This window comes from Calonectris borealis, chromosome 6 (genome assembly GCF_964195595.1).
Source record: "Calonectris borealis chromosome 6, bCalBor7.hap1.2, whole genome shotgun sequence".
NCBI lineage: Eukaryota > Metazoa > Chordata > Aves > Procellariiformes > Procellariidae > Calonectris > Calonectris borealis.
The window spans coordinates 21,304,931-21,323,786 of record NC_134317.1 but is presented as its reverse complement, the minus strand read 5'-3'; the positions used below and the strand labels follow the sequence as shown (position 1 = coordinate 21,323,786).

Sequence of the window (18,856 nt, the reverse complement as noted above, 5' to 3'; positions counted from 1 at the left end):
CCCATAGAATATCTTGAACAGAATAATATTATTCTTATTCTTAGATGCAGAACTTTTTCATGAACTAACGTGTTTCTCTTTAGAAATAAAGATGGGTATTTGCTATATGGAATTGAGGAATAATGTGCTTACCTGGCTACTCAGCCTTTAGAGAAAGAGACTGGACTGTTCTGTGACTAAGAGGAACAGAGGCTAAGGAACTGCTGAGCCAGATAACCAACATGATGGCACTTTCCCAAGAGATGGAACACGTTGCAAGTGTGGAATCCAGTCCCTAGAGAACTAGGACTTTTCAATGCAGTTCATATAAAACATGTAGGATTTCTTGTGGAAACAAGTAAATAAAAAACCTTTCCAGCTACTACATGGAGTAAAAATATTTTGCTAGTTTAGCATAAAAATGAGAAATCACTTTGCCCAGATTTCATATAAAAACAATTAAGTCAGCTTATTTTTTTAAAAAGCATATTTTAAATCTGGCAGTTTTTCTACTGGAGTACTGTACAGGATGTTTTGAAGAGCTTCTAACCAGAAGAGTCACTGTTACAGAGCTAAAATTTACACTGTGTTTACATGCATACTGTTAACCACCTAGATTTGACACAGATAAAAACTAAGATGCTGATCCTTACTTTGACAAACAAGATAGGTCAACACTTCAACCTACTTGATGTATAATAAGTAAAATTTCATTTTTAGAACAACAAAAATGTTAAAATAGATTTTGAAATCAAAATAAGACAGTGCAGAATTTTCAGTGTAGAGAAAAGCAGGTCCCTATACCTCCTTTTCTAGAAGAAAGCAAGGTTGGTTAATAAATTAAAGGTTGAGATACAGCAGGTATTTTAATTCTCATTTCATTTAAAAACAAAGGCAGTACAAGGTAATGGATATCCGCATGATGCACATGCTATTTTGCTTGCAAACTTTAGCAGATAGATAGAAAATTTCTGAAGCTATGTTTCCTCACTGAATCAATTGGTTCCTAATTAGACCAAATGACTCTGTAAATTTGAGATACGATCAGAAGTCCACAAAAGCCAGTCTCATATTTCATAAAAACTGCTAGGTATTTAGGAAATCTAGACACATTCACATTTTTTTCCATGCTTCATTTAAACTTTGATCAGCAAGACTCTGCTTTTATAAATTACCTACTGACATATTCATAAACTGGCTTGGGAAAAACCTACAGGTCTTGTTACAATGAATTTTAAGATCTTACGTACACCTCAGAGTCTGGCACTACGGCATTTCTCCAAAATAGTTCACAGTTCCCGCAGTTAATACAGTACTGCAAAATGGCACTAAAGTGCATAAGTATCTGAATGTTTGTTGGGTTAAAAGGTGCTGTGCAAGCTTAAGCTACTGCTTTGCCATTATATACAAGATCATTTTTCTTTGGGGAGGGGGTACTAGTTCTGGAATGCCACTGATTTTAATTTTAATGGAGGATTGTCTACCTTTCAGCTTTCTAGAAGATGTAAATGCCCCCTTTCTGACTCTTCTGTTTGTCAAGAACAGTAAAAGAGAAAGTAGTACACTCTAAAAATGTGTTTCAAGATAATTTACCAGATAAGGTATTTTAAAAAAAAAAAAAAAAAAAAAGAATAATACATGGGACTCCATGAAAAGTGGACATGCTCTTTGTAACTAGCTATGGATCTTCTGCTCAAATGAACATGCTGTTCATGTTTATCAAACATGAGTACTAAACTACCATAAATAAAATACATACAGTACAGAACAATTAAAACTTTTTTTGTACAGTAGTTACTTTTACATTAAACTTACCATCTTTTCAGATATGTTGAAAATCAGGACTCTAAACATGATTATTTCAAAGTATCATTTTTAACAATCTTGCACAGGCCCGACAATCAAAAACACGAAGCTTTGATTCAGATAGCTTGGCAGGTTTCACATACTTTGATAGGTAGGCTACTTTGAAATATGTTGGGTGTGTTTTTTACTTGTGTGTTTTATTTTTATCAAAAGACAGTTTGATTATTTTTATTTAAATCTTTACATGAACTGTTTTTGTGCAATACCACTGCCAGTGTAGCTTGAGAAAACAAAATGCGTCTGGAACATTGACTATAGTCCAAGTGTTGTCTACTTAAAAAAGTAAGATTCTAGGAAATCCAGTGTGAGTGCATTTTAATACAGGAAGTCAGTCCTAGAATAATTTTAATATTAAACAGGTACCGTTTCTACCACTGGTGATTTGATGCACTCTTCGTGCAGTCTGCTCTTTTCTGGGAGGTTTAGTGAATTCTCAGCAGGGTGCTCTTGTACGCGACTGTTGCCATTCAAAGCCGAAACAAAGCCATCTTGAGAAGGACCTTTCAAGTATGAGTGAAATTCCACTTGAGTGTGACTTGGCCTATGCTCAGTGTATAAACTGTTACATGGAGCACTGCTATCACCTTCAGAAGATGAGCAGCAAACAATCACTGAGGGGTTTGCAGAAGGGTAATGAGGGCTGCTAAAAGTTTCCTCTGATTGCCGTGTGTAGTCAACAAACTGTTCCGACGTCATGTTGTAAGGCACCAGAGAAAGACTACCGTTCTTGACAGCATCCCTTTCTGAGTAAGTCTCACCGATCTGGTTAGCAGTGCCAGCAACATGGTTCTCTATTTGGTAATACAGATTTGAAGAGTTAGTATAGTATGAGGCATTTTTAGAGTGGTTTTCATGCACAGCAGTTCCATCAGAGTAGCAAAGGACAGAAGGAAGAGGCACCATATCAGCATGGGAGCCCATGCTTTCTACAAAATCATCTGCTTTTTCTTCCTCATCATCTTCCTCCTCATCTTCCTCTTCCTCTTCATCGTCATCTGATTCACTAGGGGCTAAACTCTGTGTGCTAGAATCTGTAACTCCACTACAAAAGCTACTCCCATCTTCCTCTTCCTCCTCTTCCCCTGGGCAGTCCAAGTCCTCGGCTGACTGAGAATGCATAACCGCAGCCGGAGGTTCGGTTTCAATCTCAAAATTTTCTGCAATTGAATATTCAACCGGATGGGGTCCTGGACTCATAGAACTAGTGTGTGCACTTATCTCACTGTGGCAGCCATTTAGTGCCGGAACTTGCTGCTCTCTATTTTTCTCCAATTCAAGTTTCATTATTGTGTGCAAAAAGTGAGTCCGTACACGGATAGGATTAAATTCAATTCTACCTGCTGTATTGCTACACCCTTCTTTAGTGCAACCGCATGGAAAAGACATACGATCCACCTTTCAAAAAAGAAGAATACAGATTAACAATACGCAGCATAAGCCTGGTGATATGACAGAACCTAGACAGCCTAGAGAAATACAACAGTGAAGTGGGATGCATCTTGAGGAGTACTTGTAAGAATAGTCAAAGCTAATAATAATTCAGAGGGTTAGCCCTGGAATTTAGCACTACTGACAGGAGCAGTAAGGGACCCATACATGCATGTTGCAGAGCAGGAGAAATATGTTGCTGTGCCATAGGTGAACAAAAAATAGGTAGTTTTTCTATTTATGGATCTGCTACAGCTTTATGTCATGTTGTGCTCAAATCCAGGCAAAAGCATTACCAGAAAGAGTCTTAAAATTTGATAAAAATAATGGAAACTAGAACCCTATTGAAACAAAATGAATTATATATAAAAGCCTTTATAAAGTTTCCAATGGGGACACCTGACCACAGAAAGTAGGAATAAAAACTCAGATGCATTTTAAAAGATATTTCAGTCAACTGTAGATGCAGTGCTGTAAGCTCAGTAGACTGTGGGCAGAACTTGTATGTCTAATAATAGCCACCTTAAAGTTCTAAAAATGTGACTGAGTCCACAAGTTGGATAGTTCAATTAGATAGCTTAAGGTCTATGATTTTCATCTACACTATAACACCTAAACATCAAATACAATGCAGAGGAGAACCATATAACACAATCTAGTACATCTTCCCCATATGTGAAGATGAAAACAGGAACAGCAAAGGGAATATATTATTTAGAACAGCAGAGAAAGTTTAGCTTGGATTTAAGAAATGATGAAAAATGCATTCAGGAAGAAATCAACTCAGCTGCATAAAAACGACTCAGGAGAATTAGTGGAAACATCTTTTAGGGAACATTTTGGGACATTTACAGCTGTACATAGGACACTATGTAAATGTACAATACGAAATACCTTTTCAGCCTGCAGAGGAAAAACTACCTGCTATATTAGCAGATGTATTTTTCATTGCCTACATGCGAATTTATCATGCATGCATTTTAAACATCATGCCTGTTAAATAAAGGACGGTACCACAGAGTTTCATTTATTGTTTCTCACTAGGTTTGGACTATAATTCACATTTGGACAGTATGTGAATTGTCTCTAAAATAAAAGGTAACATCCCTTCTGAAATCTGCAGGCTACTGATTCTTCTGTTGTCTACATCTGCGCATTTAGATAAAGGCCAAAGAGGAATATGAGGAGCAGAATATTTGCATAAGAACAACAACAAAAAAATACTAAACAATGTACGTGCCTAAACCAATAATAAAATAAAGATGTTTAAGGAGATTGTTTGTATTGCAAACTATATACTCTTAAATCTGGGCCTTAAAAAACTGGTTTGAGATCCACAAGTGTTATCGTTTAATAATTAATTAATTTCCAGTAGTTATAACTTCCACAACAACAAAATGTACAGGCGAGTGCGTGCACACCCCCCCGCCCCTCGCCCTTCCCCTTGATGGTTAAATAACGACGATAATATAGACATTTACCTGACATTTTATGCCTGCAAGACTGCAAGTGCAAGTTTCTGGATCACAGAACACACGGCAGTCACAGCCACAATCCTCTCTGGACAGGCGGATGGCCCGCAGCTCGTGTTTTTCTTCCACATCAATCTTCTTCACTCCAGAAGCTCGCAGCAACGCCCTTCGCTTTTTTGTCGGCAGGGGTTGTAGAAAGAAGTACTCATCTACTTCAGTGTTGTCTAGATCAATATCGTCATCAGAAATGTCATCCAGTGTCAGCGTACTAGCTTCTTCAGATTCCACTGTACCATTCTTTGTCATCTGCATAGAACAATTAACAAAGTCCTTAAACTATACTCACACATATATATATATGTGTCACAGATTTAAATATGTGTAATGCATTATGAATGTCGAACGCTGCATGTAAAAATGCTGCATGACTGCCGGTAAGTTCCAGAATATGATTACAGATGGGGTGAAAAGGCAGTTCTTTCACATTTTACATGTGAAATAAATATGCATTTTTAGTTTCATGTTTGTCATGAAGCTAATTTTTTTTCTAAATTTCTAATTTCTTACCTGTTCTTTATGTCTTTTATTATTTGTCATTGTTTGCCAGATCTCACACCTTCTAAAATTCTAGTCTTTTCTATATAGTTTCGTAAGACAATTTTTGAGCCCTTTTGATTCTAGTTCCTGTCTCTGGGCTCTCTGAAATTCTTCAATATCCTTTTGAGTTAATAATTATACTACCAACACTGTTTCAGATTACGATGCATCACAGATTTGTAAAATGGTGTATTTTACGTACTACTCGCTATCCTGTTCCTCTTTAGCCTGACAAGTTGTTTGATGTTTGTACAGCTGAGGTCACAAAGCAGTATTTCCACTTAATCGCTTGGGCAGATGCCTGTATTTGCTTCTCGAGTTGACAATTTTAAGCCTGGAAGTCACTTAATTTTTACCCCTTTCTACCTACACTACTTCATGTTTATTTGCAATGTATTTCATAGCACTGATGCATATAGCTCTTCTGAAGTTCCTTCTAGTCCTCTTTGGTCCTGAAAATAACCCATTCAGCTTTGTGTTGTCATACATTTTAGTACTTCACTAACCAGTCCAGATTATTCTGAGGTAGTTAATGAATGAATGAACTTAGAAAAAAAGGAAGTAAGTGGTTAACCTCTTGTGGAAGATCTTGAGAAAGGTTTTTAGAGGATTCGTACTCCTTTCCTAGGGATATGAATTTCTGAGCCTCTATAGATGCAAGTATCCTGGCACTATATTATTACCTATGTATAGCCTAGCTCTCAAACCTTTCAAAAATTGTTTCAAAGTTAAATGGCCATGAGCATCAAGCACCAACATCCAGTGCCACTTTCGTAAGATAGCACACTTCTGTACCGTACTCCTGTAACTCATCTCACACAGAAAGGGGTGTATATATTCAAGGAGAAAAGAAAAAAAAAAATTACTACACTGAAGGAAGGTTAATTTTCCCATCCATGGTAGAGCTCACTGGTTATATCTGCCAGGTGACACAACTACAGGGTTTATGAAAATTCTTCTTCAGATAAAATTGCTCGAGAATCAAAAGAATATCAAATGTTAAAAAAAGTTCAGAGAGACGATGACACTCACCACAAAAAATATATTTTCGCAATCTGAAGTTACACAGACTGAGCATCGTATGACATAGCAAACGTGAAGCAAGTGCAGTTATATGATTTATTTTGTCAAATAATAAATCCTTTTTCTTGTATTATTGTTCTAGGAAATAATTTTGATTAAAATGGAAAAACAAACAAACAAACAAAAAGATTCCCAATGTTCACCCTGCCCTATGTAATGTTTTCAACTGATGAGGCTGCTGATTTACACCAGCCGAGCACCTGGTCTCATACTTTTGTAAATAAAACATGGTGCATCTCTGTGGTAATTACACACCGGTGAAGTCTCAAGTCTCATTTGCATTAGCAGTTTCATCATGGGCATCACCATGACCTCAGAAAAATGGCCCTCAGTGAATTGTAATTTGAATGTTTCTTACCTACAGAAAAATAGCCATTCAAATTCTTTCTCTGTTTTGCCTTATTTACTTGCAGAAAATTTCAGCTTGGCCTGTTATCCCAAATAAATTTTTAGTGTGTAAGAAAGCAGTCCGGAATCTTACCCATTCCACTATTTCCACTTCTATTATATTCCCAACCGTTTCGTTTTCCCATTTATATTAACAATTTGTCCTTTCCACAATCTTTTGGATTGTAACTGTCATTTATGGCATTATTGAATTCCTCAATAGTGAACTGACTGCTTACTCTTTTTTGTAATTGCAGTTCTGTGGTTGTAACAACTGCGTAAGACAATCACAGAAAAAAAAACGGATTATTCCTGACTTGTAAAGTCAGGTTAGAAGCAATACTCTTCCCTTTGAAGGAGAAGAGTCTCAGTGTCACGACTGGTGGTCCTTACATAGAGTGGACGTGTACACATTACACTGCACAGAGGAAAATTCTCCTGAGGTCAGTAATCATCCCTTCTTAGCAATTCAGCACCGTATTTCGTTCACGCAGAGGTGTTCTGCCATTTCCACAACTCCGCTTCAGAGGCATTATTGTTTCCTTCTCTTTTCAATGTATTCTCAATCCTTCTCCATAACTGCAGCCTTCGCAGTTTAGTGCCTTCATTTTATTTCATGTTTCAGTTTGTTTACCATGTCTGTTAACCCCATAAATTCAAATCCCTTTATGTGCATATACTTCCAGTTCGTTCTTCATCTTAAATGCAGCCATTTTCAAAATGTCCTCTCAAACTTCCTTCAGATTGTTTTCTTACTCTATTTTCTATTATTCATTCACTTTACAGTGGCTAGGAAAAGGGGGTAATAGCTCCTTAATCAGTCTGCCTGGCCCTGGGGCAATGGAGAGATTATTTACACCAGGTATTTCAACATATTAGTTCTTTATTAGTGTTTCGATGTATTAGTTCAGTAAGGTAGGAAAGACAACATTAGAAGTCATCCTTTTTCTGTATAATCTAAGGTGAGAGACAGGTAAATCCACAGAGTGATTAAATGCATCTTGAATTAGCTGTCTGAAGCGAGGGGGAGGGAATACTCCACTGTACATGCAACTCAGCCTGAATGTTCAAATCCAGAATGGCAACCTTGATTTTTTTTTATATTTTTCATTTTTTGTTAGCTAGGTACAACTAAGTACAGCGTATTTATGGTTTTTTGTTTTCCTTTTTTTCATATATAATAGGAGAATGACCTACCTAAGAATTCTGATTTTTCTAGTTTTAAATACACAAGGCTCAAACCACTCCTTAAGCAGATCACTGTTATTTAATTGCCTATCAGAATTTAAGTTTGAAACTGTGGAAGGAGAAGAATTCTAACCCCTGCTTCTGTAATCGTTTTAGTCATTTATTCAATTACTACTTAATAAAAATTAAGTTTCAGGGCTCTTACCCATGAGGTGAACGCTCTAACTGCTCAGCTTACAAAGGCACCTATAGAACCATACCAAACCTGTCATGTATCTCTCCTCCTCCTCCTCCTGCAAATCTTAACTGCTTTGCTACACGGCGGCAGAGCATTAAGGAACGGGCTCCAGTCACGTGCTGAATACTGTACGCATCCGGCAGGCATTCAAAAGCCTGGGAGCCAAGTGGGATTAGACAGCAGTTTGCCATTTCAAAGCACCTTAGCTCCCGACTCCTTTGCTGGATGACTTCTTTTGTTGTCTCCTCTGATTTTTTTTCTCAATTTTGTCACACAAAGAACAAATGAATTAATAAAATGGAAGATTTGAACACTAACGATAGGACGAGAGGAAATGGCCTCAAGTTGTGCCAAGGGAGGTTTAGATTGGACATTAGGAAAAATTTCTTTGCTGAAAGAGTGGTCAGGCCTTGGAACAGGCTGCCCAGGGAAGTGGTTGAGTCACCATCCCTGGAGGTATTTAAAAGACGTGTAGATGAGGCGCTCAGGGACATGGTTTAGTGGGCATGGTGGTGTTGGGTTGACGGTTGGACTCGAAGATCTTGGAGGTCTTTTCCAACCTTAATGACTCTATGATTCCATGATTTCTCAAACAAGTAATTGGGTAACTACAGAGGGAGGAAGATTATCAAGAACTACCAAATACATTTTCCAATACAGAACTTCAGGGGAACATTAAGTTCTCTTGATTGTCATAATATTGCTCCTCTGAATTAAACTTGATATGTAGATGGGTAAAATTTCTCTCATAAAGCTAAAGGTTAATGTCATAACAACAGAACAAGGCAAGGGCCAATGAATATGCGAAGCCTTTGGGTGAAATTCACTTCAACTCTGTAAAATGCGAAAAATTTAGGTTAGACACGTTTGCCTGCCCTAGCTGGAAATTATTCCTTACAATTTCCCACAAAGGAAACCAACTGTGTCCACAGACCCAGGCGCCTGAACATCACTAGGGTCATGCTAATCATTTCAATAGATCTTAATTTGAGGAGACATTGTGAGTAAGCAATAAGAACTCTTCCAGCTGATTTATTGTGCTTACTCATAATGTTTTCTCAAATGACAACGTATTAAAGCAAAGCCTACCTTGTACCTTTCATCTTGCCAAGATGACTTTTATGTCCAGATTGCCATTAGAATTTTCACACTCTGCTGCTAACAAGTGTTTATGCCACTGTCAGCAGTGTTTACACCAACGTGCTGGTGCTAAATGGCTAAAGTGACTTGAAGATGATTTTAAAGTCTTTATCTGCTTTTCATTAAGAGAAGTTTCTTATTTGGCTCCTCACTTTTAGCAAGTATAATACTAAACAGTACCTAAGATTATGGAGACGCAATTCCAATATATTCCTGTATTTCTATTCTTTTTTAACAAATTCTACACGACAGAATACTTTCTACCTACTGACTTGCATATTTTAATCCAACGCGAAAAATTAAAAAACCAGGGAAACTGAAATTAAAAACCACACTGAAAATGTTACTTTCTGCTTGCGTAATGGTTTTCAAACAGAAAAACCTTTTTGAGCAAACTTTGCCCTACTTCATTTTCTCATTTTCTTCATTTTTCTGTGCAGATGTACAGTAATTCAGATGAAAATCCTGATTAGTACATTTTCATTAAAGTTCATAATTGCTGACATTGTCACGTTAGAACCCTACAGCGTTTCCTTTTCCATGTGAATGACCAAGCAGCTCTTCCATCCCTATAATGGGAAACCAGCAAGGCCCTGTTCTCTTAACTAAATAAAACATGCTCAGTGCTTTACAGCAACTCTTCACCATAATTCAGTGAGTCCTGGATATGCTTGGGGCGGGGGGAGGGAGGGGGGGTGTTGTATTTTTTTACCCCGAGTGTATAATCAGGGATGCAACTAAGCTGAGTTTAATGGACTAGTTCAAAAAGGACGTTTTCTGTTCCCTATGTTTTCATATATGCTCTAGAGTGAAGAGTAATATTTTACTCTGATAAAAGATTTAACACTAGTAAGATGTTACCATTTTTAAGCCACTCTCAGGATTCTGAAGACCTAACCACAATTTCTTAATATTTGAATTGAAAATTTGGAGTCAGCTTACCAGTCTCAGAACATGCTAGTAAGCTATTCCCACATCAACTGCTGGGGATCAATGAAGAAAGAATCCCACCACTGCTGAATTAAGTGCAGGGGAAAGGACTTTTCTATTTGGTAAAAGGAAACAATTCAAATTAGGACAGAGGGGGGAACGCAAATCAGGCTTTCATTATTCACTGAATACTTACGAAGAGATTTTGCAGGAGCTTAACAGTCACTGTAAAGATTATCATCCACTCAAACAAGTGACTGGGGAGATGGAAGAACACGTTGTATTTGGAAGAGGAGCAGAAAGTAGAGTCTACATCCCAAAAAAAGAGTGGGCTGGAGTAAGTTAATGAAGAAAGGAGATCCATCCATCCAATTCAGCCAAGAGAAGAATTATGAAAGCACAAAGAGCAGAGCTCTGCTCCGTACTTTCTGTACTTAGGATGGTACCATTCCCTTGCCTAATAGGGCACTGCGCGAGGGCTCAGAAGACTCATTCTCCTCCTGGCACTTCCAGATTTCTGCTGGACACCCTGTTCAAGGCTAACTTCCACCACCCTCTGCCTTTGTTTTCCTCTGTAGAAAACAGAGCGTAAACAACTTCCTCCCTGTAAAGCACTTTGACATACACATCAGTAAAAGCTACAGCAGGACTTGGTAATATCGAACAAAAATATGTCTTCAGTGAAATTAAAAAAAAAAAGAAAAATGCCACTGTTTCGATTGAAAATGGAATGATAGAAAGAAAATGGTTTTGTTTAAAACACATACATTGGGCTCATATAGCTCTGACATTGCTCATTTAAATAAATAAGGCAGGGATCAAAGTCTTGAATAATTTTTACCTTTAGTTTTAGAGAATTGAGTTTTTCCTCCCTGAGATGCTCTCTCAACATCTCTCGGTGAAGCCTCTCCTGTTCCATCGCAAACTCTCCAAGTGTGTATTGGCGCACACTGTTGTGGCGAGTAGACATTCCCAGGGTGCTTCCCCCTTGGCTGGGAACACTGGTGAAGCCTTGCCTTCTCGTGAAGTAATACACAGTAACACAGTTAAAATGGACATTTTTTGTTCTCTTCCGCTTCTCTCTCTTCAGGATTGAAGAAGCTAGAACAGATGCAGATTATCATATGAATGATAACTTGCAGTCATATAGCAAATTCGTCACTGGTGTAGTTCCATTTACCTTAACAATACTTATGTACACACTAAAGTTCAGAGGTGTGCAGTCTAAATGAGGAGATAACATTAGAAATATTTAAGTATATGCAAACCTAGATGCCATTACAAACCGCTACAATCATGAACACTATTGCCTACTTTAGAAGAGAAATTCTTGGCCAGGACAGCTGTGTTTTCCCATAGCATAAAAATGTTTTATCCTTTTACCAAGGAAGCAAATAAATCCCAGCAAAAGGAACTTCTTTCACAGTGTCACCTCAAAGACAGTGATCCACTGGCTCGCTCCTCTTCAAAACCCTGCGAACAAAACAATGTTGCGTATGACAGCAGCGAGAACAGCAGACCCATGTCTCTCACAGGTCTATATATACCGTTACTATTCTGTCAGCAAGGCTTATCTGTAAAGATCTATAACTACATCTTTAAAGCATTGGATCACATTGGCAGAAAAGATTCCTATCTCTTATAATCTAAAACGTGAGAAATTAGTGTTAGAAAAACTATAAAGGCAATACGTTTAGTGTTTCAGACTGTCTCACAAATTCGTATTGTCATCATCATCATCACAGAATAATATAGGAATAATGCTGATTAACAATCAGAGCCACTGCCTTGTTCTTTACCTTCATCCTTCTTTCTGCTGCCATCCACTGAATACACGTGTGTGTGTATATATATTCTAATGTGTAGAATTTTGACAAAAAATTAAATCTAGTCTTTTCTAATTCTTTTCTGATTCCCCGCACATTCGTGCTCAGTTTTTCTTATACACATATGCAGTATCATATGAAATGGATTTGTTTAAAAACAAATGCCAAATTTTAACTGTTAAATATTGTTCTTTTTTCTACAGACATTTAGTAACTCCTTCCAACGATACTGATCTCTTGTTTCTGACTGGTAAGAGGGGTGAGCCTTTAGAGAAAAAAAAGAGACACACAAACGTTAGAGAAAAATAAGAGACACTCCTTGATTTTTAAGGTGAACAGCCTGATTTATTTGATTTATTGCAAAATGGCAATAGGATTTTGAGAATGCAGATAAGAAGTCATTGCTTTGCAATTTACAGGCAACAATTGGGCAGGTGTGAATGAGAGACCTAACTGCCAGAATTCAGGCAGTAAAATGATTTAAAGGGTGCCTGACCACTCTTGAAAGACTTGGAACCGTTCTATAAAAGCAGTAAGAGCAACATGATGTACACTCCTAATCTAAAATTGCACCGTCCCTAGAGATTGGAAGCACTTGGCCTTCAGCCTCGGTTTCCTAACAGGTGTAGTTTACTGTCACAGTTAAAACATAGTTAATTCTCTAATATTATTATGTAGTGAAATGTTAATCACCACAAATGTAAAAACCCTGAACTTTTACATGAAGTAATTCAGTCCAAAACAATAGCATAATCTACCTAACTATATAAAACCCAAGTATATTAGAAAATACAGTCCTGTAACCAAATTACAGACAGTATGCCCTACTGACATAATCGTAAAACTATTTGGGGCTCAGTAAAACATTGAAATAGTATTATTTTTCCTAAATACTGATAAGCAGCTAAAAGTATGGTTTATTATATAAATAACATGCACTTCTTCAGACATGCTGCCAGTATGTTAGATTATAAATATAAAACAGATAAATAAGCTCAGGTGCTATATTCACTTACATGCTCTCAGTGAAGGGTGTTCCAAAAAAGGTGTAGGATGTACACAGAGGAATCAAAAGACAAATTCTATTACATTAGGCATGTTTAAATTTACATCCAAGTTTAAGCAAATCTTGTATCAACAGAGCCTGTCAAAAATATTTATAGGAAGCTTTTAGTGGGAGAAGAGGGTTATTTTGTTAGACGAGACTAGTTGATAGGGGTGTGTCAATTTTGCATGATATTAAATATTGTTTTAATGTACTGTTCTTTTCCATATATGCCACAGCTTCCAAACAAAACTATCTTTAATAAAACCAAATTTTTAGAGTTTGGAAGACGGGGCAATTTTGAAATTGTGATATTCTCTTTCAATTTAGCATGAAAGCAACCACTCTGCGTCAGAACCTTCACTGCCTATATGCTCTTACACACAGAAAAGTGCACATTAAAAAATCCTGCTTCTGCTGAAGGGAGTATCTAAACCATTCTGGGATGTATCCAATTTCTGATATGACAGTATTGATGTTATTTGGATCTCAACTGGATCTCGCCTCTATTTCGGAAGAAATATTGACAGCTACTGAAGGGCAAGCAGTTTTTTAACCAAGTAAAAGAACCAGCCACAAATGGAATGAGAGATAAAACTATAGTAAAATATTAAAGGAAAGAAAAGATAGAAGGTTAATCTTAAAAATAAATATATATGCTTTACGAGGAAATAGAAGGTAATTGCGCCTGTAAATCGCACAAGTTAGCGAATGCCTTTGAATCTTCATCTGTAAACTTCAGTATCTACCATGTAAGGTCTACGTTTATAGTAATTTGGTTTAGACCTTAGGTATGGAACTCCTGACATGGCTGCTTACTGGCAGGAATACCAAATGCTGCAGTAAAAGTGCTTCCATTTTCTTAAGTCTGTCAATCTCTTTATAGAAGAGATACTACTTTCTATACTACTTTCTGTACATAAAGAATCATACTACTTTCTATGCATAAGGAAATCAACCTTACGTTTTATTCACATGCTACACACTAATATTAATAGTTAAATGAAGCTAGGCAGAAGACTCTGCTGTTACTAGACTCTAATTACTTCCACCTGAAAAAAAGAATGTCATCTATGACAAAAACTAGATTACACGAATAAGCTTTTCCACTATGTGGATTTTTGGGGAGGGGTGGGGGTGCCCATGTGTGTGCTGTCAAAATTTAGAACATAAATTTCATACATTGCCGTATGTTTATGCCTAAAAGTTTGGTCAGCAGTCTCAGTAAGACTGTAGTTGTCACTAGCTGTCTTAAAGAACCCACTAATGCATTTCTTCAACTTTTTTATAGTTCTTATCACTTTTAATAATTTTATTATCAATGCCACACCATCAAAGTTGTTTGGGTTTTTTTAATTATCACTGACAAAAACTGCATTAAAATAGAATTAAGCTGAGCTTCAGGAAAATGCTGGCATACTGTAACTGCACCACCACCAGCACTATAAATCCAGCACTATCCAACTGTATGGAGACAGTGTGAGAGCTGGCATGCATTTGTTGCAAATGTCATTATTTATTAACATTATAGTTCCAAATCAGACAAGGTATATGATAATCTGTATAAGTAAACATTCAGAACCCTCAGATTACACGTGATTATTTTTTTCTGAAACACATGCTATCTTTTGGGTTTGCTTCTGTCTTACCCAAGAGCTCATTAAAGGGAAGAGCTAAGGCTCTGTGAGTAACTCTAGTCATCTCTTCTATGTTACTGCTAGGAAGTAGTCAGAATATATTCATATATATGAGAATGTTGTTTGCAAGAATAGATCAGGCAGGCACTGCAAAAGATTACAGGATTTTATTTGATTACCCAAAAGCATAGATTAGAGATGTCAGTGGGGGGACTGGAGAATTGCAACCACCTCGGTAACCAAGGACATGAAAGGAAGCACAGTCGGCACCGCAAAGGCACTATGTTCTTGCTCTACTATGCTTCCTAAAATCTCTGAGCAGAGGGCTGCCTTAATGTGACCTCAAAAAAAAAGTATTATTAGATACTGAATGGAAATGTTGAACATTTTCCAACATCAGGGACAAGGTGCTCTGTAACTCATTCAGTTCTTTTGCTTCAAGCCAACCAGAACTCAGAGTCTCAGATCATCTTATCAAGAGTCAGGAGCATCTGTTATTTTGCATGCACTGTACCTTAAATAGTACGTTCAAATCGGTTGTAATTACTGCTAAGGACACTGCTTAACTCAAGACAGAGCAGAAGGACATACAAAATGCGTATTTTCTGATATATCGGAAAGCATGAACATATGCCCAGACAAAATTTACTGACATTAATCAATTAGCAAGCTCCTTTCAGAATGAGGGACACAGACTGTGCAAGGCTCGCATGCCTCTTTGGAGTCAGTTTCAAAGGTTTTGCAGGGAAGCAAAAGCTCGTAACCTAAAAATTTAACCAAAGAGAGTACTGTAAACACCACACTTTTCCAGAAGAGACTAGTAACGGCTTCCTTGCTTGGCCAGTCTCAAAAAAGTATTTACATGCCATCTGCCTGTGCAACAAGTGATATCAGTGGATGCCACTATCTCTGTTCTGCACCAAAAGGGTGATACTGACTCCAGGCAGAGTCTGCTAGGCAGAGATGTGTTCTTTTAGCATCTGCTGGACTCACACTGTCAACGGGAACTAGAAGGTGGTTTTTGGAAACGAACGCCACCATCTTGGGTCTAGCAGTTCATGGCGAGCAAGGATGCCAGAGGGAACAGGAATATTCATCATCACCTAAAACTGTCCTACGGATCACACATGATCTTTAACATATTTATATACTACAAGTCTGATATACTCCATGGCAGGAAAAAAATATGCCATTCTCATGTATTTAAACAATTAATATAATTTTTAGTTCCGTGTTTCACGATTATATGGAATTAAATTTTTTTGACAGATACATAAGTACTGTAATGCATAAGATATATCTATTACCAGAGGGAAAGATGAAACTGTTAAGAACATAATTACCGCTACAGAACTATTTCTCAGAAAAGGTCACTATATTGGAACAAGGTCTTCAGACACAGATATCTTCAAACAGGACTGTCAGAATTCCTCATCTGAAATAATACCAACTGCCGAAATTTTGATTTTTGGCATTTGACGTTTGAGTGGCTCAGCTTCTGGGCTTAGCAGAGCAGAGCCCAAGTTAATAACCTGCTTGCAACTGGCCTGCCTCCTCATGGAGTCAAGCCAGGGCCTGTAGGCTTACCAGCTCCTTGCCGTGCAAAAGCAGCTGCTGCAGATTCAGGACCGTATCTGGACACAGCACAGCCCCATCCGTGCAGCACTCGACCCAAGCTAACAGCCACAGCACAGGTCATCTGCACCACAGACCATGTGTGGCAAAACTGGCAATTGTCTGTAAACAAAATTCCTAAAGGTGAGGCCAAAAGAATTAAAGGAAAACTTCTAATAGCGAACAATTGTTTAACCCAAGCACGGTTAACACATCCTGGAAACACAACGTGCTCTTTGTGCTTACCCTTTTGCTATCTTTGTTCATGATGTGCCTGCACACATACACAGCAGGATGTGTTTATTCATCTTTTTCTCAGTTATTAACTTCTCTCCCTCATAATAATTCTCTTTATCCACAGCAGTTATAATTTATTTCATGACTACATATGATATTTCTGCCATTTCTCTTTATGCACAATTCCTGGTTTATGCACTTCTCTGGCTATTGAACATACAAGGAATCTCGAAGGTTTCCAAAATTTAAGAACACCTATATGGCGAGCCAGAGACCTGCAGAATGGCGCAATGCCTAAACGCTAGATATCAATTTTTTTTATTACAGCCCTTCAGTTTTCAATATTTCAGTAAGGTCCTTTTTCAGTCATCGACTGTAGTACAGAATAGAAATAATTGTTCAGCAGTCATTCAAGCAATTGAGATTTCAGTGATTTATTCATAAGGCTGCACACCGACATGAAACAAGCTTTGTCTGACTCAAGATAACCTTTTTCTACACATTACCACCCCCTACACTACCACCCCTCCAAATTACACAGGTTAAGGCTTGACTCGGTAAGCCTGTCTTACCCAACCTCTGGTTCACTAGACACGGGGAGATAACTGTCAAAAGATTAAAAATAGAATAAACACACAAACATCATTATGGTTGTTCCCATAGGTGGTAAATTATACACATAGTTGAGGACCATCTCCTACATTGGGACACTAAGTCATAACTTTTATTACCATATTTTTTATTAAAATGGTTGCAATTTAAAATGGTAACATTTTATCTATCAAAACAAAAAGTACAATTTTTATCACCCAGTGGCTAACAGTAATGGCATACAAGATGTTTTATGGATCCTCTTCCAGAAAGACTTAAATTTTTTTTTTAAGCTTATAGGTACTTGATCAAGTGCATTAAATGGATTTTTCCAGACACAGTGTGTCCCGTATGTCTGCATGAAACAGGAGGCCCCACTAATTCATTTTTCAAAGACACTCTAAAAATAAAACTTCAAAGTCAAAACTGAAGAAAGTTATCAATGTGAAAAAAAATACAGGTATCATGAAAATAACAATAGCCTTAAAAAATAGAACTGTTCTGTAAAATAGCTTCCATGGCTGCTGCTCTTTCTCGCTTAGGCTGCTGTGTCGCATAAATCTCCGTCACAATGACGATTAATGGGAGAAGGGCAAATATTATGAATAACAGTGTGACAATAAAACTTCCCTGTCAGATTCATCCTAGCTAAAGTTGTACAAAGCATTGATCTGTGCTGGAATTCTGTCACCAAACAAACATAGCAAGTGAGGAAATACTTTCTGGGTTTGGAAAAAGACTCCTCAACGAAGAAGGTAAGAAAAATGAGAGCCATTCAAGTCACGTGAGGTTAGAGAATAAAGAAGGGCCTTTGTTCATCAACAGTTAATAAAAGAGAATGAAGCAATTTATATGGCAGAAAAGTTTAAATATATGTCTAGAGGAATGTGTGAATAGACAAGGGTGAAGAAAGATGTAGCAATGCACAGATTTGTAACGAATCATTGTCAATATTTTCATAATATATTTTAATGGAACTAGAACACTATGGTTAGAGACTGTCTCCTTAGCGGTGGTATTATATGGAATGGTTGCCATCACCTTATTCCTACCAACAGGCTCATCATCATGAGATTTTTTGCACTTACCTTCTATATTGCAACTAAAATTTATTTTTCATTTTACATACTATTGGGAGACTGAAGAATTCTATTACTAGCTCATTTTCCACAGGTTATTCAAAGCTATGTACCAGCAGGACTCCAAATTCTGAAATTGTGCGCCCTTCTTTCCTCTCCCTACCCCATACCAAGGAATTTTGAAAGCATGGAGTGGAAAGCTGGAAGCAGAGGAGATTCCTATGACCTCTGCACGCGGGGGTGAGCTGTTTATCTGCTAGCCCTTCCCACCCACGGGAACAACTGAGCTAGGAAGTCCCCAGCCCAGAGAGGCATAGGGGGAAGACGCTGGCGGGTGCCACCTGCACCTCCAGCCACTGCCTCCTCCCACAGCTGGTATGAAGTTCTGCAGCTGCTTCTGGTGCCCCTTCCTTCTCCAGCACAAGCTGTATTTTCTGCTCTCTCCCCTGAGAATAACCATTATTTATCTATTTGTGAATTTGTGAAAAATGAAAGACACAAACCCCCCCAACTCTTTCC

The 18,856-nt window shown here is 37.7% G+C and overlaps 1 protein-coding gene across 4 annotated transcripts in view; it reads right to left on the bottom strand.

Moving 5' to 3' along the window:
- Positions 1-2,196: 2,196 nt before the first annotated feature.
- The window catches only part of CSRNP3 (cysteine and serine rich nuclear protein 3), a 102,582-nt gene continuing 85,922 nt past the window's right edge, over positions 2,197-18,856 (bottom strand). For all 4 annotated transcript variants that reach the window (XM_075153103.1, XM_075153104.1, XM_075153101.1 and 1 more), the window contains 3 exons: positions 11,150-11,409; positions 4,755-5,051; positions 2,197-3,240 (listed from right to left, as the gene is read on the bottom strand). In XM_075153103.1, the coding sequence (XP_075009204.1) occupies positions 2,197-3,240; positions 4,755-5,051; positions 11,150-11,409 (1,601 nt within the window). The remainder of the gene's footprint in view (positions 3,241-4,754; positions 5,052-11,149; positions 11,410-18,856) is intronic.